The following is a 27730-nucleotide window of genomic DNA, read 5'->3' on the forward strand; positions in this document are numbered from 1 at the left end:
ATGTAACTTTTGTGGGGATTTTGTGTGTTTAAAGGCATTTTGGGAGTTTTGTAAAAATGTATCTTTTCTGTGCCTGGAGATAATTGAGTTTAATACAGTGCTGAGTCAATTATCTCTCAGGCACAGGGGAAGGGTTGAGCCAATGTAATCATGTGTATGTTTGTTTTTACTGTAGTCTACTCTCAGGTCCAGAGGGACCTGCATATAAGTCCAGTTGTGGCTGCCATTAAAGAGATTTGTTTTACCCTTCGTGAAGTCTAGTCTTTGGGGGATTGGAGAGCTATATTCACACTCTGGGGATTGCTATAATCACTATACTCCCTTGGATCACAACACTTGCACTTATCAGAGCAGCCTTTGCTCTGGACTAGGATAGGTCTACCCACTGGAAGCCGGATCCTGGTCTTGGGTCCAGGGTGGGTGAAGGACAACCAAACTCCAACCAAGCTGTGGTGGTTTGTGGGGTTTACAGTGGTTATGGTGTCCAGTGCTGTGCTTATGGTACTCAAGGATTACAAGGAAGCAGCGATTGAAAGAGGTACCCAGTCGGGGTGCCAGGCGGTCCCTCCCAAGGGCAATTCATTTTTTATAAGCCCTAACTTAACTTAACCTAACACTAAACCCCCAACTTCCCACTTGTCCCTATTATATCTGGGCAACCTCAGGGATCAAGGTGGCTACCCCTTCCTTTGTATACACCAAACATGTCAAACTCGCGGCCCACAATTAACATTTTTGCGGCCCAGCGAGCCGCCAGTTTGCTATGTTTACTAAGGCAGAGTAGGCAGCTGCTCTCCCCACATTGCAGCTGCCTACTCTGCTAAAGATTTACCCAGTACTGGCCGAAGGAGAGGTCCCTGGCGCGCCCTCTGTAGTGATGCTGGGTGCCGGAATATGACATCATTCCAGCACCAGGCATCACTAAACTGTGCACGTGCGTGAGCAGGAAGACTGAGCTCCCGAGAGAAGTTCAGGGAGAGGCCCCACACCAGCTAACAAAGGAAGGGAGCAATAACAAAAAATGATGCAAGAGTGTGCAAGAATGTGTAAATGTGTGAGTGTGTGTGTTGGTCAGTGTTGCAATGGGTGCGGCTGGACAGTGGAGGACTTGGAGGTGCACGTCAACGTGCTCCACCTTTGCAGGTTTTCAAGGAGTAGCGGGAGGATCCATTTGGCACAGGGTGCAGACAGCGCCCTTGGAGGTATACCGGAGTCACATACTGGCAGCGGCAATGTGAGTGGAGTCTGCTTGTTGGCTAATATTGTTGTGTTTTTTTTTTTTTTTTTTTTTTTTAAACAAGGGCTGGGGTTTAGTAGAGGGGAGTGCTGGGATTTAGTATAGGGGGGAGGGGGACTGTGCATTAGTACAGAGGGGGGACTGGAATTTAGTACAGGGGGATGCAGTTTTATTTATTTTTTTACTGTTCTACCGGCGCGGTCCTCTGCAGGGTGTCCAGTCCGTGTGGTCTCCGCGGTCTTGGTCTCATGCGGTGGTGTCGCAGGTTTGTCTGGCTATTTGGTAGCTTGAGGCAGTTTGCGGGTCCACACGGGCCGGTCTGGGTATTTGCTGGTTCTGTCATGTGCTGGTCTGGGTTCGGTGCGCTCGCTTGTCGCTCTGCCAGTTGCACCCAGAATCTATTGAAGATCAGGTCCAGCTTCGCTTGCGTGGCTGCTAGGTGGTCCTCTAGCGTGGGTTTGTTTGGATACTCCGCCATCTTGGGTTGTGCTCTGCGCGACAGGCACCAGGTATAGTAGTGGTTTCAGCCTGGTGCGGACCAGGATAACTCCCGCCGGTCCATGGGGGGGGGGGGGAATGCTTGCTAAAGCTGTGCCTTGCAGTGTTTTGGGGCGGCGGGAGAGCAGCCGTCTCCCCCATGTCCGCCTCGTGTGTAGGCCTCAATGGCTGTATTTTATATAGATCATACTGCGGATGACCTTTTGGGGGTCACTTCTTATTGTCACTAAAGTGCATAAATCGCAGTATGTCTTCATATCTTGGCCTACACATTGTCTTGGGAAAAATGAGGCTATCGCCCATGTTGTTTTTTTTTTGTTTTTGTTTTTTTTAGACTAATACATTCTAATGGTGGGCTTTTTAATTATCCCAATTAGCATTCAGTGCCCAGAATGGTTTAAATTCTGGCACACTGGCGGGGTACCATCTCTCTTTCCTGGCGATAAGAGACTCTTGATTGTGTGCCAGATACTGCTCAGCGTACACACTAGTCTGGGTTACAATCTCCCTAAAATATCATGCCCCAAGAACAGCTGCATACAATCCAACGCATTATCGCCAGACAGATCAGCCTGTATGCCAGGATTGACAGTGAACTCTGGGATGTCTGGTGAAAAATTATTAGTTGGTACCCAGTCATCTGCGCCATGTTCAGCATCGGGGAAATCAGCGATTTCTCCTGATGGTCCTGCTTTATCTGGCATATAGTCTCTGTCCCCTGCATCACTCTCTGAGACAGTGTCTGTCGCCACTGAGTCGGCCACTAACAGGGCATAAGCCTCCTCAGCGCTTTACTTTCTAAACATTGTGTATCACAGTAATAAACTTTAACTATAACTAAACTTATAATTTTTTGTACTTTACTTTTCACCCCTAACTAGCTTATCACTAAATTCCCCAATTCCCACTAAATTCCACCCACCCACCCTAACTAACTAAATCACAAATTGATCAAATACAATTATAAAAAGGTATAAAAAAATAATCAAATTTAACCCCCGAGGGTAAATGTAACAAATCCTGATGTGGTAGCTATCGGTTAGTTTGTTGCCACCCGAACTGCTAAGAGCATGAGTGATTATAGCTCGCAGTTTGGGTTTCCATTCGTCTCTTTCTCCAGATCAGATCCAGCTTTCCCAGCAGATTCTCCCAAGGTAGCGAACAGGTATCCAAACATCAGCCGAAACCTGATGAAGGGTGTAACAAGACTGAAGCTTTATTGGTGCCATACTGGCTTTTATACAATTCCCCATGCAAGTGGCACTCCCCTGTGGACCATGTGGAGGACAGGGACACAACTTATTACAGCCAATAACAGTGTGGTGACAAACAGTGACACTCCCAATACAAACAAGTAATTCCCTCCTCTCTACTTGGAGATAATTGGGTCAGATAAAGTAATAACTTAATTATCTCCAGGCAGAAAAAACATAATTTTCCCACAACTTAGAAAGTACCACAAAACATACAGGATCCCATAAATGTCACATCCCCTGAAAGCCTTGATCTGGGTGACCAACATATCCCAAAATCACCCAGATCAGTTCAGGGGTTTTCGAATTTCATGGAAGTCCCATTTGGACTGGCCGCACATGAGGCTCCTGCCCAGAAACCGTTCCATGTGTTTAGGCTGCGTGGTTGGTCTATTTCGACAAATCGCAAAACCGAACAAATGCACGAACGGAACCCTCTGACTCATAGTAGCGATTGTTCCCCTGGTTTGTGGGAACCAAACTACCGAACAGCGTTCTCTTTTAGTTTGACCAGTTTTCGGGAAGCTGAGCGTCCAGGCACTTAGTTTAGTTCTAGGCACTCGACGACCAAGACCCGCTGCCTCCTTTCGTGCAAACAAGATGGCCGGCAACCAGCAACATCACTAACCCTGTGATCGCAGGGACCACGGCAATCGGGGGTTAATTTTACCGCATGACGGACCAGGTCCGTCGTGTCGTTAAGTGTTTCCCCAGCATGATGGACTGGGTCAGTCATGCGTCCTTAAGGGGTTGAGTAAAAACTGTTTAAAATAAACAATAAATCAGATTCTCCTCCATTAAACTCCTTCTTATATACGTTTATATCTTGAGTCTCTGACATCCGCATCAATTTCCATGGTACCCTTTCAGAGTTATTTTAGAACAGTGTGACAACTTACCTGGGTACTGTACGCATGTGCTGCATCCTGTCCTCTACTGCAGGAGCAAAGCAGGCCAGGTACAGGACTGCTCTTGTTCACTGTCAGTGCTAAACTGAACACGGCCCGGCCCAGTTCAGTGGAGATAATCAGATTCTCCTACATGGAGAATATGGAAGCAAGGCTGCAGCCAAGGTCACCTGGTGGGACCTGGAAAGCGTTTTAGAGTGGTATAACAAATTAGTTTGTAAGGAAGCTCATGCATTTATGGCACCATAACCACTACAGGGTTCTCAAGCCAATTTGCCTTTTGATGTTAATTCATAACTTTTGCTATATCTTTCTCTCAGCATCTGAAAACCCTCCGTCACCCATGTCTCCTGCGATTCCTGTCATGCACAGTGGAGGAAGATGGCATCTATCTAGTGACCGAGCGGGTCCAGCCTTTAGAAATCTTAATCCAGAAGCTGTCTACAGACGAAATCTGTGCTGGGGTCTATGATGTCTTGCAGGCTCTGGTATTCCTTCATGAACGGGTACGTGACCATTTGGTTATGTTTATACTTCGCTTGGGGAGCTATTTCATTGAAACGTTATTTGCAGGAAATATAACTACACTGTTTACACTACAGTTTTGAATTTTTAGAAAAATGCCGGTAGAACAGTAAAAAAAAACAAAAAACTGCATCCCCCTCTACTAATGAAATTGTCATTTCATGATATCAAAGTATTTGCTTAACCTCTAGTCCTTAGCTTTGGACTCCAGGGTGAAATTAACCAACCTTTTTTCTTATGGCTAGTAAATTTCATTAGACAGAAAGTCCAGGTGCTACCTGAGGTTAGTGGGAGTTATTGCACTGAAGAGCAGCTACTTCAGCTGCCACTGTAACGCCCAATCAGCACGGTTAGGCTAGAACACACCTTGAATATAGGGTGCCATTTATGGCACCTGTTCTAAAGAAGGATATTATGGCACTAGAAAAAGTGCAGAGGTGGGCTAAAAATTAATAAAAAGGAATGGAACATTTTAGTTATGAAGAAAGGTTAGCAAATTTAAATGTCTTTAGTTTGGAAAAACGGTGCCTCAGAGGGGATTTGATAACATTATACAAATGTATTTTGGCCAATACAAACCATTGTGTGGAAATCTATTCACAGACATAGCTATACATAGGACACGAGATCATGCATTTTAGACCTGAACAAGAGGAGATTAAGTCAAAGAGAAGGTTTCTTTTACAGTAAGAACAATAAGGCTGTGGAATTCTCTGCCTGAAGTGGTGGTTTTATCGGTGTGTACACAGATGTTTAAACAGCAATTGAATAAATACTTGCAAATAAAATATAAAAGGATATCATTTTTTATTTATCGGGTAATAGGTTCTTGATCCAAGGAGATATCTGACTGCCATTCTAGGGTCTAGAAGAAATGTTTTCCTACTTTGTTGCAAAATTGGAAGCGCTTGAGACTGGGTTTTTTGCCTTTTTTTTTTTTTTTGGATCAACAGCAAAAACTGATATGAGAAAGGCTGAGCTTAATGGACACATGTCTCTTTTCAGCCTATGTAACATATGTTAATATATAAATTTAAATACTGTGCTTAAACAGGAATGACTTTGTTTATTTTGTTACACATGGTTTTACAGACACAGACCCCTACATGGTGTCTCCAACGTTAGACATCAGGGGTTTCAATCCCAAGAAGCTGAAGGAGGAGGGAGGAAAGACAAAGCATTTAGGTTAAACCGGCAGGGTCTCTATGGCAATGTCCTGCTAGAAGAGAAGGGGAAGGGAGAGACCCACGGGGGGCGGAGCCTGACCACGAGCCGGAGCGGTCGCAAACCAGCACGGCTCCCGACCGAAACCCGCAACAAAGCCTGACAAGAGGGGAATAAAACCCCCAATTGACTCACTCCTGACCAGGGGCACCATCTGTACTCAGCCCTGCAGCCTCCCATGCCGTTTGTGTGTCCGGCACGGGTGAACCGCCGGAAGCGCAGACCCGCGGCCTACAAGCCTGTAGCAGCCCTCGACTGGTCGGCATTCCTGGACGGACTTGAACAGCCTGAGGATCCGGCAGTGGACGACCCCCACACGGCACCCTTACCTAACCAGGCGGAAATGGGCCGTCGGTCCCAAAAACTCCCACCGGAGACGCCACTAGGGTCCAGGGACATAGGCACCATGCTGCAACAACAACGGCCGCCAGCCAAAATGGCGGGAGCAGCGGAACATGACACCATGCAGGTATCAAGGGGTCCCATTCCGCCTGCCCAACCCCCAGAACAGGCACAAACGCCCGGGAGAACCACAGATGGGTCTGCCCCAGTCACCCAGCGGGACTTCCAACATTTAATCGGGGAAATAAAAAACCTCCTGGCGACCAGTATAGCAGCCATTAAGACTGACGTGCAGGCTGTGGCTGACAGGGTGCAGTCCACGGAGAACGATGTCACTAACATCAAACAGGGACTAACAACCCTGCAAGACACCGTAATGGCCCTTCAGACCCAACAGCAAGCACTCTCCCTCCATTATGTCGCCCTCGACTTCAGAACAAGGCAAAACCACATAAAGATAAGGGGAGTGCCAGACGCCGTCTCATCCGACGAACTACCTCACTATCTGAGACGTCTCGTGGCTGCCACCTACACAGGCCAAGAAATTTAACACAGACTGGATGTACCGCCTGCCACCCTCAGGCAGAACAGCTCCAAGCTTGGTCCGAGATGTGATTGTTCGCTGTGCTACCTCCCAAGACAAGAGAATCCTGATGACTGCTCTCCGGGGCAAGACGCCACTAACATGTGAAGGCGCACAGCTCACCATCTACCAAGACCTCACCAGATCCACGCTACAATGGCGTAGATCGCTGAACCAAGTCACCAGCACCCTCAGAGAAGCGGGAATAGAATACCATTGGAGGTCTCCCAGATTCTTGGTGGTCACACGTCACGGAACTGTCCACAAGCTCTCCACGCTTGCAGAGTTCCCGACATTCTGTCACGCTTTGGGCATCCCCGCACCCGCCCAGGACACCGTCCAACGATCCACTCCTGAGGCCTGACCTCCCTAGGAGCAACAGAGACTATACCAACATGATCTATGTTGCACAGTTACAGCTACACATGACCAGTTGGTCTAGAGCCACACCTAGCCCACTCATTCCCCCCCCCCCCATTGAAAAGAGGGAGCGACCGCTCCAAGTCTACTTACCCCCCCCCCCCCCCCCCCAGGCCCTCCTGGGATCTGGGTACACATAGAAGAAGGCCATAACTCGAAAACCCATTAGGGTTACCCTAAGCCCACTATTGCCACTCACCCATTCTCCCGAAGCAGTTCACACACTCCTGATAATGTACCACTGCAGGCCCACATTCCCTAGTACATAATAGTGCAGTAGCGCTATTGTTTATGCCGTCATACGTTTCATAACTATGTGTATTATACGTTTCATGTGTTTCATGACCCGCATGGGTACGATAAAAACAAAATTTCAATAAAAAGAAGGGAGAGACCCACAGCTGCATATACAGACACATGTAACACAGTCACAAAAATGTCATCGCAAGCTTGTGGCCCGCGCCAAACAAATCAGGCCATCCGTCACATATCTTCCCCCCTAGAAATAGACAGACCTGTGTCCAGACCCAAGAGGGGACTGCAACAAGTTGGTTGGACCCCCCCTGAGTCCACAGTCCAAGTCCTTGGGGGTTCAATGTGACTGGACAAGCGGGTGGGTACATCTTGGCATGGCATTCAGTGACATACGTTTCGCCCCAGCAAGTAACTCTTTTCTTTGCTTATTATTGTAAGTGACAAATACACATTGCAACAGATGCAGAACAAATGAGATCAGGCAAAAGCTTAGAGATACCTCAACAGCTTGCCCTCCAGTTAACCCCTAATCATATCTCAAAAATATTTTGTTCTAGACTAGTACCCCCAGGGTGCAGAGGTTATCCCATTGTGTGATTTCCTGATCGTTAAGGGAAACATTGTCATTTTTCAAATTTGAAAATCATCTATAACATATGTTAACTATATATGTTTTTTTCTCTTTTAGATGAGATGCTCTGTTTTTTTTATTTTTATTTAAATGTATTCAAATTACACACACAGCACTGCCGAGCGTACATTGCATGGGGGTTGTATGCTTTCTCCATGCTGATTGACAGGTGCAATGAATAATAATGTATGACAGGTACCCAGGGGTAGGGTAAAGAGGTGTGGATATCTACATTTATAGGGACACTGTACAACGTAGCATCATAACTGCTTCATCTTCTACCATTCAACATTAGACTGTTTTTAATGATTTAATTCTAAACAAGAGTCTCCAGCAGCCCATCCCCTCTCAAATGCTTGGTCTAATGAGAAACCATTAGCCTGAACATCAGTGGGCGGCTGGTTTGGCTGAGAGTGGTAGCTGACCATTTTCAGCCTATCACAGCGCTCCTTGCTGGTATGGGTCAGTGTGGCTACAAGGAAGCGTGTAATCTCTGCATTATCCACACCTCCATCGGTGGTGGAGATATCTCACCACTGCTTGAAAGTGGTTTAAGACTGACTGGAGGGATAGTCAGGGGACTCCAGGTACCATAACCAATTCAGTGAGATGAAATGTTTATAGTACACATCGTGTCCCTTTAAATTGAAGATTATGCTAGCTTTAGTGTACAGATAATCTTAATTTTAATGACAGGAGGCGAGTATTTTGCATTATCCTTTTTTTTACTAACTCCATAGCAGCAAAGAAAAAGAGTGACATAACTGAGAACCAATCACAATGCAGTATAGAGTATAAGAGGTGTAACGTATGACATAATTTCCTCTTTAAAACATGCAACATCACAAGGTTACAATGCAGAATAACATCAATGATAACTCAAAACATGAACAATCGAACATAAGCAGATAGACTCCAAAGGAAGATTGCAGTAGAGAGACGATCTTCCTTGGAAAGGCGATGATGACACCTTGAATGAAGTCTGTAATGTACTGTTTCATCTGTTTAAACTGAAACGAGAATGTAAATAGGTATTAGGTTCCAATAGTGGTTGGGTCAAAAACAATGAACTGTTTACCCCTTAAGATAAGATAAACTAGTATTAAACATAGTGAATGCATTCCTCCCATCTATCGATGCTAACTAACATCCCACCCACACGGCATATATTAAATGTGCAACAAACTCATCATAGATAACATAGCAATCATAAAATGAAGCAAGAGATATAATATGCATGAAACAGAGGGAGGGAAAATACTCGCCTCCTGTTGTAACCGCTGGCGGTTCCCTTATTTACCACTATAAGGTCTTAAAGCATAGAACTTAGTAGGGCTAACCATACAGATATCTTAGCCATAATTTTATATAGTTAGTAAGAGATCCTCTATTTAACATCTATAAATAATTGAGAATACAATATAAAATAAGGATTGTCTTGGAAGCAATAGTTTTGTCTTTTTGGATATTTATTATATAAAAATATAAATATAGACCTATAAAATCCATTATAGCAGAGTTTATAAGATGAAATTAAATGCTTGCAAATATCATTAATAGGTTAACATACCCTTCTGAACATTTCATCATGTCAGCCTCTCTGTCATTTTAAGATGGAGCAGCGTCTGTCTCCAAGTCTCTCCTCTGTCCCGTAACATTTAAAAGTACACCTATTTATACCTTAGGTGTCTACATTTTAGAGTCACCATAGTTCATATATGAAAAAGTAACTTGTCTACTTTAAATCAATTTAGGACCTCCCTTAATTTTTGCAAAGATACAAGGCCATAACTAAGGGTGCATACGTCATGGAAATTTTCCTGACTTCGTTCAAGATGGCATCTTAAAGTCTGAATAGCTTATCTGTTGTTTATACTAAGACGTAAGTGCACAGTCGTGGAAGATTCCCGGATTTGGGGAAGTTCCATTAACTTGTGGTTACCACAGTATATTGTGTACTGAAAGAGTCGTAGTATAGCCTTGAAGCTTGTTTATGCATTATTGTTATTGTAATTCGTCTGGGACAAAATGGCGCAAACATATTATGCACTGAAGGTAGCTAAGAGGTTATTGCTTAAAGAAACATCTATGAAAAACAATATGTTCCATTTCTAACACCTTATCAATTTGCAATATCTCTTAAAGACAAAGTACACAGTTTGATAAATACAACATTTAATTCTAAAACTTGTAATATTTGCATTTGCCCATAACACTGTCATTATTAAGATTATCTGTACACTAAAGCTAGCATAATCTTCAATTTTATCACATGACAGGAGGCTTCGTATTTTGCAATTTTAACGCTGAGAAAGTAGAGCAAAAGGTGGATTCCCTAGTCCAGTCTGCCGCTCGCAAGATATCTGGAAGGGAGGCCCCTGCCGCATAAGCGGAAGAGGCTGCGGCTCCTCGAACCGAGTGTGTTCCAAAATCCTGGTCTATCCCAGCAAGGGCCAATAGCCATCTAACCCATCTGGCCAACGTAGTGACCGAGACTGGAGCGTAGGGGCAGACGTAGGAGATAAGAAGTTGACGATTGGAAGTATTCCGCAATGTCGCGGTAGCTTCCACGTATTGACGGAGAGTAGAGACCACACAGAGTTGGGGTTCTGAGGGGAAAAAAGGATAGAAAACGGAGGAAGAGTCCGACTTCGTGAGCCGAGAAACCTGGAAGGTTACTCCCGCTGGACAAAAGGTAAATGCGTTGGCGTCGAAAGTGCGTACATCAGAGACCCGACGAAAGGAGACTAGACAGAGAAGAAAAGTGAATTTCGCCGTAAGTTGTCGAAGTGATACATTTTTTTTCATTAGGAGGCCAGTCCCTTAAAAACTGCTGAACTATGCCAACGTCCCAGAGTCTAGAGTATTTGGGTTCCGGAGGGCGCCAGAGGAGGAGTCTACAGATGAGCGGGTTCTGGCCGAGATTGCCGAATGTACCACGTTGATGGATCGGTACGATTTCCCCGTTGTGAAAAGGGATGTGAGGAAATTCATGATGCAGGGAATAGGTGCCGTAAAGGGATTGAGATTCCGTCCCAGACACCAAGTTGTCCAACAGTGCCATGCCGATAAATAGCACCTCCTTCTTCCTGGTGCCCATGAATCCCATAGGAGATCCCTAGTTTCCTGCGATAAATCTTTGGTTCGCCAGGAACCCCTGAAAGAGTCCAGGCCACTAAAGGAAGCCGATCTTCCTTGACCAGTAGATGGGGATGTCCCATCGGGTTCCTGTGAATGGTCGGAGTATCTGGCAGGAGGAGGGGATCCTTCTTCGACAGTTCCAGGAGCTCCGGGAACCACGGCTGACTCTGCCACAGTGGTGTGATGAGGGTCAATGTCACCCTCTGTGTCCGGATTCGGTGTAGAACCCTCGTTATCATCGAGAATGGCGGGAATGCATAGGCTCTGTGTTGTGGCCATTGTTGCAGGAAAGCGTCCGTCGCTAGACTCTCTGGGTCTGGGAGCCAGCTGAAGAAGTCTTTCGTTTGACGGTTGTTACGGGAGGTGAATAAATCCAGGAAGAAAGGACACCTTTGTGCGTCCAGTATCTTGAAAACCTGAGGGTCTAATTGCCAATCGCTGGCGTCCCGTCGGTGGCGTGAGTACCAGTCTGCTGTCATGTTGGATTCCCCTGAAAGATGTTCCGCCAACAATGTGATGTTGCGGGGAAGGCAGTAATCGAAGATTTCCTTCGTGAGTTCTACTAGTGCCTGAGAGCGGGTGCCTCCGAGTCGGTTGATGTATCTTACCGCTGAGACATTGTCCATCCGGAGCAGGATGCAACAGTTGGATCGTTCCTTCGCTAGGCTGTGAATGGCGAACGATCCTGCCAAGAGCTCCAGACAGTTGATGTGCATGGAGAGTTCTTGGGGATTCCACACTCCTCCCGTGGAGGAGGTGCCGTCCATTGCTCCCCAGCCTGAGCGTCTGGCGTCTGACTCCAGTATGAAGTCTGGTTGGTTGCCGAATATGGCCCGGCCGTTCCAAGCCTGCATGCAGTTCAGCCACCATTGCAATTCTTCCGGTTGGTCGTAAGTCTGATTTCTGCGAAGGAACTTCGTCTTGAGGCGTTGCATGGCTCTGTAATGTGGGGGTCCGGTAAATTATGGCTTGGATGGAGGAGGAGAGAAGGCCCACGATCCGTGCCAATAGTCGTAAAGGTATGGACGTCAGTCGAAGCACAGTCAGTAAAAAAGGGGGACAAAACTTTTTTTTTAGATACATAAATGAGAAAAGAAAAGTAAAGCAAGGATTAGTTAGATTAAAAACAAAAGAAGGAAAGTATGTAGATGAGGATAAAGGTCTAGCTGACTGCCTCAATGAATATTTTTGTTCGGTATTTACAGATGAAAATGAAGGAAAGGGACCTCAGTTAAGAAAAAGGATAAATGAGTCATTTATTACACGTGAGTTTACAGAGGAAGAGGTTCTATTTCAACTGTCAAAAGTAAAAACAAATAAGTCAATGGGACCTGATGGAATACACCCAAAGCTATTAAAAGAGCTTAGTGGTGTACTAGCAAAACCATTAACAGATTTATTTAACCAATAATTGATAACAGGAGTAGTCCCAGAAGATTGGAAGTTAGCGAATGTTGTGCCCATTCACAAGAAAGGTAATAGGGAGGAGTCGGGCAACTATAGGCCAGTAAGCCTTACTTCAGTAGTGGGGAAAGTGATGGAAACCATGTTAAAGTATAGGATTGTTGAACATCTAAAAACACATGGATTTCAAGATCAGAGACAACATGGGTTTACTTCAGGGAGATCATGCCAAACCAATCTTATTGATTTTTTTGATTGGGTAACTAAAATTATAGATCAGGGTGGTGCAGTAGACATTGCTTACCTAGATTTCAGTAAGGCTTTTGACACTGTTGCACATAGAAGGCTTATCAATAAACTACAATCTTTAAGTTTGGATTCCAATATTGTTGAATGGGTAAGGCAGTGGCTGAGTGACAGGCAACAGAGGGTTGTAGTCAGTGGAGTATATTCGAAGCATGGTCTTGTTACCAGTGGGGTACCTCAGGGATCTGTACTTGGACCCATTCTCTTTAATATTTTTATTAGTGATATTGCAGAAGGTCTTGATGGTAAGGTGTGTCTTTTTGCGGATGATACTAAGATATGTAACAGGGTTGATGTTCCAGGAGGGATAAGCCAAATGGAAAATGATTTAGGTAAACTAGAAAAATGGTCAGAGTTGTGGCAACTGACATTTAATGTGGATAAGTGCAAGATAATGCATCTTGGACGTAAAAACCCAAGGGCAGAGTACAGAATATTTGATAGAGTCCTAACCTCAACATCCGAGGAAAGGGATTTAGGGGTGATTATTTCTGATGACTTAAAGGTAGGCAGACAATGTAATAGAGCAGTAGGAAATGCTAGCAGAATGCTTGGTTGTATAGGGAGAGGTATTAGCAGTAGAAAGAGGGAAGTGCTCATGCCATTGTACAGAACACTGGTGAGACCTCACTTGGAGTACTGGAGACCCTATCTTCAGAAGGATATTGATACCTTAGAGAGAGTTCAAAGAAGGGCTACTAAACTGGTTCATGGATTGCAGGATAAAACTTACCAGGAAAGGTTAAAGGATCTTAACATGTATAGCTTGGAGGAAAGACGAGACAGGGGGGATATGATCGAAACATTTAAATACATAAAGGGAATCAACACAGTAAAGGAGGAGACTATATTTAAAAGAAGAAAAACTACCACAACAAGAGGACAGTCTTAAATTAGAGGGACAAAGTTTTAAAAATATCAGGAAGTATTACTTTACTGAGAGGATAGTGGATGCATGGAATAGCCTTCCAGCTGAAGTGGAAGAGGTTAACACAGTGAAGGAGTTTAAGCATGCGTGGGATAGGCATAAGGCTATCCTAACTATAAGATAAGGCCAGGGACTAATGAAAGTATTTAGAAAACTGGGCAGACTAGATGGGCCGAATGGTTCTTATCTGCCGTCACATTCTATGAAGTACTTTCCGAATTTCTCTGCGGATGGTGGCAATCTTTGTGGCCGGAAGGCGTAGAGTACACGATGTTGAGTCTATCTCGAACCCTAGGAATTCGATCACCTGAGCGGGAATCAGAGATGATTTGGGGCCGTTGATAACGAAGCCCAAAGATTCGAGTAGTTGTATAGTGTAGGTTGTGTGATTCGTTAGGATCCTTGCATCCTCGTCGAATATCAAGATGATGTCGTTGAGGTAGACGATGCATCTTATGCCTTGGGCTCTCAGCTTTGCCATTACCGGTTTCATAATTTTGGTGAAACACCATGGGGCCGAACTGAGACCAAATGGGAGACAAGTGAATTGCCAAGGCGTCCTGTGCCAATAGAAACGGAGATATGATCGGCTCCTTGCGTGCACGGGGATTTTAAGGTATGCATCCTTGAGGTCTAGACGCGTGAACCAGTCGTTGTCTCGTAGGAGATGGATACCTTCCATCTTGAAGTGGCGATATACCACGTAGGAATTCAGCTCCCTGAGGTTGATGACGGGTCGGAATTCTCCTGTCTTTTTCCTGACCAGGAAAATATTGCTGATAAATCCGGAGGGATCCGGAGCCGGTTGGATAGCACCCTTGGAATGTAAGTCATGAAGTTCTGCGTCGATCACGCCAGCATTTGCCTGAGATAGTTGAATCGGGCGAGGTGGAGTCTGTTGGAGCGGCGGCGTCGTCTCGAATTCTATTTGATAGCCCCGTACCGTCCGCAGTATCCATGTGTCTCAGGATGGGTCTGCCCAATTCTGGAAAAAAAGAGAAACACGTCCTGCGATACGGCAGGGGGTTAGCGATAGAATGGTGACTTACCGTTGGAGAATCTCGCTCTGGAGCGTCCTCGACCGCCACGGTGCGATCCCCTAAACTGGTGGAATCTATGGCGGACAGATGAGTCCGTGTAGCATGGCTGTGTCCTGGTAGTTTTGGCCCGGATGGCCAAAAACGGCTGGCGGCACGGCCCCTCTGCTGACCAGCCCTCCCAAAAACACCTCGAGTGTTGGATCCACGGAATACTTTCCGCATGGACGTTTGTGCCTTATTGAGGGATGTAAAGATATTCACCCTCTTATTGAGCTCAGTAAGGAAGGCCTCTCCAAACAGTTTGCCCTGTGCCAAAGGGCCTAATTCCTTATCCCCCAGTTCGACAAGCTTGTCATCAATCCTGAATAGTGCTGCTCGGCACCTCTCCGAAGAGAGGGCCACATTGGTGTTCCCGAGGAAGCAGAAGCACCTCTGTGCCCACTCTCGGGTATCTCGTGCCCACTCACGCACCATATCTGGGGTGAAATCATCAGCCCTTTCATAGGCATCATCTGCCTTATCCATAATTCTTGCCAATGGACCGATAGCATCCAATAGTTTATCTTGGGCTCCCTTGAAGCCACGTTCCACTCCCTTGCGTGGTTCCCGACCCCCGCGGGACATAAACTTGGTCAAATGCGGATCGAACTCGGGAGTATGTGCTACCTTGTCCGGTAGGTTTGGGCGAGGACATTCCGATCTCATGCGTTTTCTCACTTCCTTACCGAGAGACTTCCGGAGCCAGAAGTGCATGAATCTGGTCAAGTGTTCGGGTGGTGTCCATTCTTCCGAACGGGGATGGCGAATGTTCCTTGGGTCGAACATTCGGTGGCCAGAGTTGTCCAGAAACTTTTCTGAACCCTCTTGTGGAGCATCTACAGATGTGGCCACAGAATCCTGGGGCTCACCCAGGGTCTGTTCCCTTACCAGATAAGGGTCAGAATTGGCAGCGGAGTCCCAGTCGGATTCTTCCTGGTCATTGGCAGCCGCCTGCCATTCGTCCACCACCGCTAGTGTGTGTGACGGTCCTGCATCCTCTTCTTCCGAGGAGGTTTTTGAGATGACCTGCTCGTGTCTCTACTGCGTTTAGCAGGGGCTTTTCCTTTGGACTTACGAGGTCCCATGGCTTCGCCTTTCCAATGGCGCTTAGGGGGGCGGGAGCGCTCCCTGGAGGAATCGGAGTCCTCAGAATCTGCCCCATAGTGTGCTGTCACTGGGGCTCACCCAGGAATTTGGAATCCTGCATAAACAGGTCCGTTCAGCAGCACATAAATAGGGGCTCACCCCTGCCAGAATAAGGATACACCAACTGGCTTAAACCGACCCCAAGTGCAAAGCACTAACCTTATACTGGTCCCACAATGAGCGGAGAGAGAAAACCTGGCTTCAAGATAATATTCCAGAGCAGAATGAGCAGGAGTCTGCAACAGAGCAGTATCAGCCATTTTAAAATGGCTGCCGGACTAAGGACAGTTGAAATGGGAGGTTTTAGTACCTCTCCCAGGTGAAAGGCGGCAAAAAGGGATTTACACGAATTGTGTGCATTCGTGCGCAAGAATTAGTCGAACGCGAATCAATAGATGGCGCGAGCGTTTGGCTCTTTAAACGAACCCAAGCGCCTAATACAAGGCGTACGCATGAAATTTGCCGAACGCTAGGCGTTCGGCAGAAGAAACGAATTAAACTAATGAACGGTCAAAATGCCGTTCGAAAAACGAAAAACAACAAACGAATGCAAATACAAACGACACTGGGAATTAGAGGTGAAGGTGGCGAAAAAGCCGGTAAGACCTCTAATAAAGGGAAAGGGATATAATAGAAGTTCCCAGAGTCAGGGGAAGAACCCCAGAATAGAGGGGAAAGTCCCCAAAGGAATATGGGAAATAATCAGCAATATAGTAATAGTAACAGTAGTTTATAAAATTAAAATGAAATACAGTAATAATAAAAGGACAGAGAGGATAAACCAGATCTGTACTTATCTTGTGATGGAGCCGCAAAGAAAGAGGAAATTATGTCATACGTTACACCTCTTATACTCTATACTGCATTGTGATTGGTTCTCAGTTATGTCACTCTTTTTCTTTGCTGCTATGGAGTTAGTAAAGAAATATAATGCAAAATACGAAGCCTCCTGTCATGTGATAAAATTATATTTTTCACAGCTCACTAATACTTTAGAATCCAGTACTAAATGGGGAATTAAAAATACAATATTTGCTAAAGTAAGAATTAAAGAGTAGACTAATTGAAAGTTTAGCTGACTTAGAGATTTTGCATTCTCACTTTAGAACTCATATAGTGTTTGTGAATAAACTGTAATTTGTTTGATGTGATGGATGGGCGGATTTGTTTGGCGCAAGCCACAAGCTTGCGGCACCATTTCTATGACTATTTTCCATGTATCTAGAAATCGCTGTATTGTGTACCTGTATTACACACAGAGCAGTGTGTGTGTGTCTGTTTATGCAGCTGTGGGTCAACAAAGGGGAAATGTAGTTTGTATATCCTGATGCTGTTTGAAAATAAAGGCAGTTTCTGTTTGTACCAAGAAAGAAGCTGGTTGTCTCTTTCCTTGCTGTAACTATCCAAGATCTGCTTTAATGTGAATGCTGGTGGAAAAGGGGACTCCAAGCCCAGGTCATAGCACTTAGTATAGTGATCAGCTCTGCAAGTTAGTGGAAGTATCCACGGACAATATTACTGTATAAGCAGAGTTTTACAGCACATTTTTTGTGCTGAAAAAGCTCCCCTCTGCTTATACTCAAGTCAGGGTCTGTATTATGGCAACTTACATTGCCATAATACAGACCAGGACCACCGGGCTCATTACGGGGCAACAAGCAGGGAGGGGGGACAAACCCCCCCCCCCCCCCCCCCCAAAAAAAAACAATTAAATATTAAAATAACAAAAATATTAAAATAATAAAAATGCCCTCCCCCTGCCCAGTTTACACACACACACACTGCATTCATACAAACACACACTGCATTCATACAAACACACACTGCATTCATACAAACACACACTGTATTCATACAAACACACACTGCATTCATACAAACACACACTGCATTCATACAAACACACACTGCATTCATACAAACACACTCTGCATTCATTATATACACACACTCTGCATTCATACAAACACACACTCTGCATTATATACACACTCTGCATTCATACACACATACACACACACACACACACTCTGCATTCATTATATACACACTGCATTCATTATATACACACACACACACTGTAAATAAACAGTTAATGTAATTTTATTGGGATCTAATTTTATTTAGAAATTTACCAGTAGCTGCTGCATTTCCCACCCTAGGCTTATACTCGAGTCAATACGTTTTCCCATTTTTTATTTATTTTTGGTAAAATTAGGTACCTCTGCTTAAATTCGGGTCGACTTATACTCGAGTGTATATACGGTAGTCTGTATCGTCACATTTATTTTACATTTTTTTTTTATATATATTTTTTTTTGTCTCAGGTTTGTGATTTATTTGTTTTCATTTCAGGGGATGGTTTCTCACAACAATGTCTGTTTATCTTCTGTGTTTGTGAGTGAAGATGGGCACTGGAAGCTGGGTGGCATGGAGATGGTCTGCAAGCTTACTGAAGTGGTACCTGAGGTATGTTAGCCACATAAACTGGGTTAGTAGTCACATGGCTGTAGATCAATTGTGGTACATAATACGGTTCTTTGCTAGTGAAATGTGGATTATTTTATTTGCTTTAAACTCCAGACTGCCTCTATCCAAAAGGTGCCAGCTTTCTGGTGACACAATCACCACAGATCAAAGTGTTTTATTTTTTATGTCGAATTTTCGTTTTTTGTTTTTCTTCTACCCTTTTGTGCTTTAAAAAAAATATATATATTTTAAATATATACATAAAGACGCTCTTTAAACTACAGCTCGGTATATTGTATATCATGTCAGCTCATTACATTGGTTCATACCTAGAGTCACTAGGCTCCATCCATGCCATTTAAAAAACGTTTAGTAGGAGAGACTGAGCGGACGTCTCTGTGTGAGGCTCCGTGTTAACGAAACTTTAGCGGACTTCGGCTGCCGCAAAACAAAACCGAGACGGATCAGAAAACTCACCCCCCACCTTGGGAAGATATGGGGCGAAAAAATAAAAAGATTCAGCGCCCGGAGGTACGTCGCCTACCTGATATTCGTCTCTCCTTTGAAAGGCCGGTGCCGCGACCGCCAACAAAGATGGCGCCGGAAGTAACTTCGGAACAGGAGATGTCGGACGACTCTCCCGAGGAGGAAGAATCCCCCACACCACAGTCGGGCAGGGAGTCCAACTCATCTGAGTCAGACGAGGACTCAGCCCCAGCCACGAAAGGGGACATAAAGAAACTCCTGCTGGACCTCAGAAAGGTATGGAAAAAGGACCTGCAAGAAGTACAGGCAGAGGTGGGGATTGTGCATAACAAAGTCAGAGTTATAGAGGCAAAAGAAATGGCAAGAGACAGTCAGATGCAGGAAACCAGGTCACAAATGGACGGACTGGTCTCGCAGGTGCAGAGGTTGAACCAGACAGTGACAATGCTGGAAACACGCCACAGGCGAAGGAATATACGCCTCAGGGGAGTCCCAGAAGAGATTGCCACAGAGAAGCTGCTGCAATACACACAATGCCTCATAGACACGCTAGGCATCAGAGAGGGGTTCACCCTACCACTTATCACCTCGGCGTTCAGAGTCAGGAAATCCCCAGCAGCGCCAGAGGGAACCACCAGAGATGTCATTGCAGTAACGCGTGATGTTGCGGTCAGGAACGCAATCATGACCCTCTCTAGAACACAGGGGAACATAACCTTTGAGGGGAACAAAGTGGCAGTATACGGTGACATCCCGTTCCCTGTGCTAGTGGAAAAACGTAAACTAGTACCGGTAGCAAAGAAACTAAGAGACAGCTCTATAAAATATCGCTGGGGAGTTGAAGGGACCTTGGAAGTAACGATCGGTGACACAATCCATATACTGACATCGGCAGATGACCCCGAAGAGCTATACAAACACTTAGACATGCACCCTCACAATCTGACAAGCACACCCTCCAAACAACACCGAACGGGCGGAAAAGCGACTGACACCAGCACGGCACAGAGGCTGACCAGGCCACTAGGGGGGAATACCCCCCGGCGTTGATCCAGAGACTACATCTCGCACCCCCATTCCCTAGCAGGGTCTCACCCAGCCCAGAGTCAGAGACAAGCACGAACCAGGGCCAGGTTGCACCTCGACTATTGCCCGGGTCTCAGAGTGGAATATCAAAGACTTACAGACAAAGTTAGAGCACTATAGCGATACCCCTCAATATGTGCCATCCGACAGTAGTAGTTAAGAGTATGAAACGGCTCCTTATCATATAAACACTGTTATAGTTTACGTCTGCTTTACCTTTGTTAACTATATATATAAACTGGAAAAGTTGTACTTTATACATGATAACTCAATAAAAAATATAAATCGAAAAAAAAAAAAACGTTTAGTAAATAGAGTCTGCGATTACATTTAATTTGTAATAGAATCTCAGTTGGTATTCATCAACATTTTTTTGCCAATTAAATGTAATGAGATGGTAAACTGTTACACAAGACATTATAGTGGTTAAAATATTAGGATTACACTGGCTCCATTTTGTAACAGCTTACCCCCTATCTTGTCTCCATTATAGCAGCCTTGCAACATACAGCTTCTGCAGAGTCTCCGCTCTTTCATAAATGACATTCTGTGCATAGAGATGTGGACAGAATTGACATTGGCCGGGCCAGAACTCTTGTTCATGACTGGCTAATGATGCACCAGTGACGCTGCTGGAGCCGTAGTTACACCACCGGCAGCAAAGGCATTAAACTCCGTATGTGCAGTGTTTTTTAACGGGACGCTGCATATACAAACTCACTGAAGTAGTCATGGTACACGGAATAACCCTTCATCGGTGATTTGATTTCTTGTTCCTTTAAATCATAGCAAAATACAGCATAATAAAGAATAATAGCAGTAACTGTGTTTAATCAGTACTTTTTAACAATTTCTACTGGAAGTCTTACATATAGAAACTCGTTTTATATTTGCCCATGATTTGAAGAAATGAAAGAGCTTTTACTCCAATAAAAATAAATGAATTCTTGTTTCATGCGGCAAGCATGACACTCGTTGCATCATTCTCCGGATAATGACATACCGTAGGGGAAATCTACTTAACTCTGGGGAATCCTATTTTAAGATGTGATGTTAAATACTAATGCACTAATATCCAGACTTATATAGAAGCTTTAGTTCTTTTCCAGTACAAAGAAACAATGCTGCATATTGACTGATCTATAACCTCTCTAAGCAATGCCATGTGGGTACCTTATTCAATTACAGAATTCAAATGATAAATAGTGACTGGAAAATAATTACATGACAAGTTCAAAGTCCTTTTCAAATAAAGTTTTACCGCCGAACCTATCAAGGGAAAAAAAAAAAAGTTCACATAATCACTACACAGTTAGGGAATTAAGTAGGGGAATTCAAATTTGATTGCAAAATATCTGATTTAGAAACATGCTTTAACTGAGCTGTGTCTCAGATTACCTATTATGGCCTAAAATGTTACATTCACTGGTATTTTTTATCAACAAACTTATATAATATAGTTTATATAAATTATATATTTTTTTTTTTTCCCTAAGGCTGCAGTTTTGGTCTTACTTTATGGTGGAAGAATTTTTTATCTTGCTGCAATTCACCAGTTTATTTAATCATCATTATTAATATTTTTATTTTTATAATTTTAGAATTCTTTCTTTCTTGGACACGGCAAAAATAAACCTTTATTTAAACATATTTTCCTTTAACCTGTATGGCAACGTACAGTCGCGGTTCCTGGTATTTTCTTGAGATCTAATGTTGTTTGTTTCCATCTGTCCTTTGTGTAATATCTCCTGCTGCAGGCACAGTTGTGACTTGTTGTTCTCGAGAGATCTTTCCTTGTGTAGAACTAGTCTCAAGAGGCTATCTAGCTTGCTGCGTTAACATGAATGTAATTAATGGCTAATTTATCTGCCTCTTTGCACCTGCTAGAAACCTGAAGCTTCATGCTCTCTCATTTAACTTCATGTTGCCTATCACAATAAAGTTTTGCTGTGAATGAGAGAGACAATTAAACTTTTTTTTATCTTCTTTTCCATCCACTCCAGTCCCCTTCATGTCCCTCTTTCATCAGCTACTCCCAAACCTTCCTTGTCTTTTTCCGTCCATCCTCTTCTATCCAGTCCTGTCTCTCTCTCTTTTCCAGTCCTCTCTTTTGTCCTCATTATTCTCACTGCCACTCCAGTACTGACACTGCAAGGCTGACACCTCTTCTCCCAGCCACTCCATTACTGACACATCAGTACCCTCCTCATCATTCTCACTGCCATTTTAGTACTGGCACTCCAGTACCCTGCTCACCTTCTCCCAGCCACTCCAGTACCCTCCTCATCTTGTCCCAGCCACTCCAGTACTGACACTCCAGGATCCCCCTCATCTTCTCCCAGCCACTCCAGTACTGACACTCCAGGACCCTCCTCATCTTCTCCCAGCCACTCCATTACTGACACTCCAGGACCCTTCTCATATTCTCCCAGCAACTCCAGTACCCTCATCTTCTCTCAGCCACTCCAGTGCTGACATATCTTCTCCTAGCCACTCCAGTAACCTCCTCAACTTCTCCCAACCACTCCAGTACCTTCATCTCCCAGCCACTCCAGTACTGATACTCCAGTACCCTGCTCATTGTTCTCCCACTCCAATACTGACTTCACATCTGCCCTAAGCTGTTTTAATCCTGTCTCTCTGTCAAATGTTATGCAATTTTACTTTTATTTATTTATGGAAAGTATTTGGTAGTAAAGAGACTAAGATGTGACTATATTTGAAGGGAAAAGCTGTTTTGTCATTGGTAAAGTTTAAAATAGTTGCCAGTTTTCTTACATGCACGCACTAACTACAAATAATTCAGTGCCACTTTACACACACTTCAGTTCATAGTTCATGTATGCCCTGTCCCTCCCATTCATTGCTCACATAATACAGGATTTCTGGTTATCATCTCAAAACTGTAACTAATCCTGGCCATCCCATTGCTTTCTGTGACAGCGTGTCCCTTATCTCATAAAACCCTGCCAAGCAGGTCAAATCTATGGCGTTTTTTTTTTTTATATATATAATTTAGAGTTATTTATGATTCCCATGGCATACTTAAAAACAAGTTGTGTTAAACCTTTCTGATATTTATCAAAAATGTATGCACCAATGTCTTCCAAGTCCATAAGCATTGATTAGCATTAATGATGTTGAATTCTCTGCTATTGGTTGTGTGTTTTTACAGTCAGCGGAATTTGGAATTATACCAATATCGCTAAGTCATGCCCGGGATGCCTTCTCATTTGGTCGGCTTGCTGAGAGTCTTCTGGCGCACGTAAAAGATCAAAGTAAGTCCCTCTCTCACCTTACAAATTCAATCAGTAGGCACAACCCATTAGTGTTTGTGCCACTTTATTAGCATCATGCCCCATTGCAGGACCAGCAGAGACTGTCCATTGGCTTTGTTGGGAAAAATCCGACCAGGTTCCTGTCCGGAATTCTTCCTCCCTTTTGAGTGAGCGGAGTCTGAGTCTCGCCCTTATTTCAGAGCGCTGATTCTGGCTGCAAATTTGGCCAACCTTGACTATAAATTCTAAATTGTCCAAGTACGCAGAGTTTCTTTTAAGATTAAATGTCCTGAGTAGGAAGGTTTAATGTTGAGCGTGCTCTCTAATTGTGATAATTGTTTTGTGTCTCACTGGAGTAATGACTGACTTAAGAGAACAATCTCCATCCTTTGATTTGTAGATGAAGCACTCTCAAGTTTCAAGAGCACTGTTAAGAACTCCCTCCTGAATCCAGAACCTGAACTCAGACCTGCCATTTCCACTTTACTATCTCATGGCTTCTTTAGGTATGTTCCTTCACAGTTCTATATAGTTTCTGCTTTATTGTATTTTCTTTTGTAGATGAAATACAACTTTCCCAGGTAAGTCTTTACCACCCTTGTGCTTCATCCATATCTTATTTAAAGGAACCAAGTAAATATGCTTGGTGCATTAGTCTTCATAACGCAAGGCAGATAAGTCCCTTCCCTCTCACTCTCTCTTTTTCCATATGGATTCTATACTTTCTGAAATTGTATAACGCAAAAACCAACAGAAGAAAACAACACCGCTTCCCCACTAAAAAGTTGCTGCAGTACAAAAATAATTGACATGGTAAAAATCACGAAATTAAAATTCCAGATAACTAATTACTAAACCACCTTATGCTTTTGCATAACCTGTTAACTGTTGCACAAAACAATACCTTTTCCTAGCACTGGCGTACGCTACCCAAATGGTTCCTGCACCTAACTGATCACTCACTATCCCACCCCCTTCTTCCCCTGATTTTTCTTTTTCTGTTCTTATTCTCCTTTGTTTTTACTTTATGGTTGGAATTAGTATTAGCAACGGGTATTTCAAGCATGGCATACGTCGTAGCCAGTTTAAGATTCTTCTGTAAAAACCTTCAAAAATACTGGTCTCTCTTTTTTTTGTATGATAACTATTGATGAATGTACAACCTTCACTGCTCATTCCATAAATAATAATATATGTATATATATATATTTTTTTTTTAAAGTAAATATATTTAACAATAATTATAAATCTTTGTTTCACTAAAAATCTGTTAGACTTCAAACCCAGGCTATTTGCACCAAAATGACTATAAAGCATAATGTTTTTTGGTGCTTAGTGTCCCTTTAAATATTGTGAATTAGGAGTTCCATGGCAACAGTTTATTAATGGTTTGACAACTCCCATGTCCTCCATTGGGTGTCTCCTCCAAGATTTCTGCGTTGAGATAACCTGGCAGTGCAGGGCTTAGCTCATTGGATGAGCGTGATCATTTGACACTCACAGGCAATGACTTGGCTCAAGGCAGCTAACAAAAGCTCTGAACCGGAGCTCCAAGCTTCTCACGGAACTAGTGCCCAGCGGACCCCAGGTAAGTTGTCAGACCATGTGCAAACAGTTCAATTTCTTTACCTGGGAGGGAACTACGGCACTGGCAGCAGAGATGGCTCCAGGGCTTCCTTGCACTTTCATGCCTGTAAATAGTCAGGGGATCATTCTGTCACTACATTATGCCTAGAGGAGCAATCAAACACAAACGTATGTGCTTTTGATAGGTTTGGCCTTATATCCATGTTGAATTTTCTCCAAATTATTTTTTCTCAAGTTTTGCTACTTAAAAAATAAATAAACACAAATAAATGTTTGCCCCTTGGCCACACTACCCTTTTTTCACAAAACCTCTTCCTTATTGGAACTACTCAGTTTGCATATGCTGCTTATATGAAGAGAGCAGTGACATCAGTCTTCCAGTCAGTCACTGCTGTTGCAGGTATCTGAATGCCGAGTTCACAGTGCTAACGGGAAAGGGTTGCAGATAATAAGGATGAGCATGTGATGGCTGTGTGGCACAGTCATGTTAACCGTTCAGCTCACACCCATTTCTGATTGGATCCGCTGAGTGTGTGCAAGGTGTACTAATCTGGAAGTCCTGTTACAAAAAAAGCAAGAATAGCTAAGAGGTAAAAAATTGCAAAACTTTTATTTTTTTATTTTTTTTTATTCTCTACTAAAGAACTTTGAAAGTGGAGAAAAATATAGCATGAACACAAGCCTACTTACTTTGTATTGATACCCATAGTGTCCCTTTAAAGAGGAAATGTCCCTTCTCTTGCATTTTACACCACTTGATAAAATATTTAAAACGCCCTTTAAGTGTATACTGAATTTTTAACACGTTGCATCAAAATCCAGTTCACACAAGACAAAGCCTTGCAAATGAGGAGGAAAATAATAAACATTGTTTCATTTCTCCTTCTCTCTGTATGCTCTCTCTATGCTGACTGTCAGGTTCAAAGGAAAGAGTTTATAACAATGACTAATAGAGAGCTAAGATTGAGGCATCCAGTTGCAGGATAAAGAGTTATTGATTTCCACATGTATTATTAATTTTCACACCTCGCAAATATGTATTTCTTAAATAAAAGGGTAAGCAAACATAATCTTAAAGATCCCTGGAAGTGGAGTTTAAAGGGTCACTCCAGACCCCTAAATGTGTGAAGAGTGTGTCCTATTTTTATTATTTTTATTTTGTTTACAATAAACCTGGTTACACCCCCCCTAGCTTTCAAGAAGACAACAGCTCATGTTACTTCCTGGTTTTGTTAGCTCAGTGGAGCTAAACTCTAAAGGCCAGCAACTGCCCAGAGCACCTTCCTTGCAAAGACTTCTCATTGGCTGTCCAATCACAGACTTCCAACTGAGGCTCACAGACAGTTAGAAGGGGAGGGTTTACAAAGGCTGCAGACAAGAGAGTGGCCGCTTTTGCAAGCCCTTTGTATTTGGGCAGTAGAGTGTACCTTTAAGTTCAGTGCAAATAAGGTAATGGAACCACGAAGAAACAGGACCTGTTGTCTGCTCAAAAAAGCCAGGGGGTGTAATCCATATACCGTATATACTCGAGTATAAGCCGAGTTTTTCAGCCCATTTTTTGGGCTGAAAAACCCCAACTCGGCTTATACTCGAGTCAGAGTCTGTATTATGGCAATTTGCATTGCCATAATACAGACTGGGGGGAGAGGGGGGCTGGCAGAGCTGTACTTACCTTTTCTGCAGCTCCTGTCAGCTCTCTCCTCCTCCGCCGGTCCGTTCAGCACCTCGGTCAGCTCCCAGTGTAAGTCTCGCGAGAGCCGCGGCTCTCGCGAGATTTACACTGGGAGCTGACAGAAGAGCAGAACGGACGGCGCAGAGGAGGAGAGAGCTGACAGGAGCTGCAGAACAGGTAAGTACAGCTCTGCCAGCCCCCCTCTCCCCCCCACTGAACTGCCACTGGACCACCAGGGAAGGAGAGCCCCCCTCCCTGCCATATATCAAGCAGGGAGGGGGGACGAAAAAAAATAAAATAAGAAATAAAATTTAAAAAAAATTAATAATAAAATAAAAAAAGGGGTATAAGGACCACTATGGGAGGGGGGGGTATAAGGACCACTATGGGAGGGGGGGGGGTATAAGGACCACTATGGGAGGGGGGGGGGTATAAGGACCACTATGGGAGGGAGGGGGTGGGTTAAGGACCACTATGGGAGGGAGGGGGGTATAAGGACCGCTATGGGAGGGAGGGGGGGTATAAGGACCGCTATGGGAGGGGGGGGGTATAAGGACCACTATGGGAGGGAGGGGGTGGGTTAAGGACCACTATGGGAGGGAGGGGGTATAAGGACCGCTATGGGAGGGAGGGGGGGGTATAAGGACCACTATTGGAGGGAGGGGGGTATAAGGACCACTATGGGAGGGAGGGGGGGTATAAGGACCACTATGGGAGGGAGGGGGGGTATAAGGACCACTATGGGAGGGAGGGGGGGTATAAGGACCACTATGGGAGGGAGGGGGGTATAAGGACCATTATGGGAGGGAGGGGGGGGGGTATATGGACCACTATGGGAGGGAGAAAGGGGATAAGGACCACTATGAGAGGGAGGGGGTGGGATAAGGACCACTATGGGAGGGGAGGGGGAAGTAAGGACCACTAGGGGAGGGGAGGGTAAGGACCACTAGGGGAGGGGTGAGTCAGGACCACTGGGGGGGGGAGTGAAGGAACACGGGGGTGGGGAGGTAAGGACCACTGAGGGAGGAGGAGGGGAAGTCAGGACATATGGGGGGGGAGGGGGCGGCAAACATTTTTTTGCCTACGGCGGCAAATATCCTTGCACCGGCCCTGCACACACTGCATTCACACACTGCATTCATGCACACACACACTGCACTCATACACACACGCTGCACTCATACACACACACATACGCACACACTGCATTCATTATACACACACTGTAAATAAATATTCAATTAATATATTTTTTTTAGGATCTAATTTTAT

General features: G+C 44.3%; 1 protein-coding gene across 2 annotated transcripts in view; it reads left to right on the forward strand.

Annotated features, from left to right (window-relative positions):
• Nucleotides 1-27730, forward strand: part of SCYL3 (SCY1 like pseudokinase 3) — a 72029-nt gene that overhangs the window by 11233 nt on the left and 33066 nt on the right. For both annotated transcript variants that reach the window (XM_063426980.1, XM_063426981.1), the window contains 4 exons: nucleotides 4217-4402; nucleotides 18236-18349; nucleotides 23097-23199; nucleotides 23600-23705. In XM_063426980.1, the coding sequence (XP_063283050.1) occupies nucleotides 4217-4402; nucleotides 18236-18349; nucleotides 23097-23199; nucleotides 23600-23705 (509 nt within the window). The remainder of the gene's footprint in view (nucleotides 1-4216; nucleotides 4403-18235; nucleotides 18350-23096; nucleotides 23200-23599; nucleotides 23706-27730) is intronic.

Source organism: Pelobates fuscus, chromosome 7 (genome assembly GCF_036172605.1).
Source record: "Pelobates fuscus isolate aPelFus1 chromosome 7, aPelFus1.pri, whole genome shotgun sequence".
NCBI classification, from domain to species: Eukaryota; Metazoa; Chordata; class Amphibia; order Anura; family Pelobatidae; genus Pelobates; species Pelobates fuscus.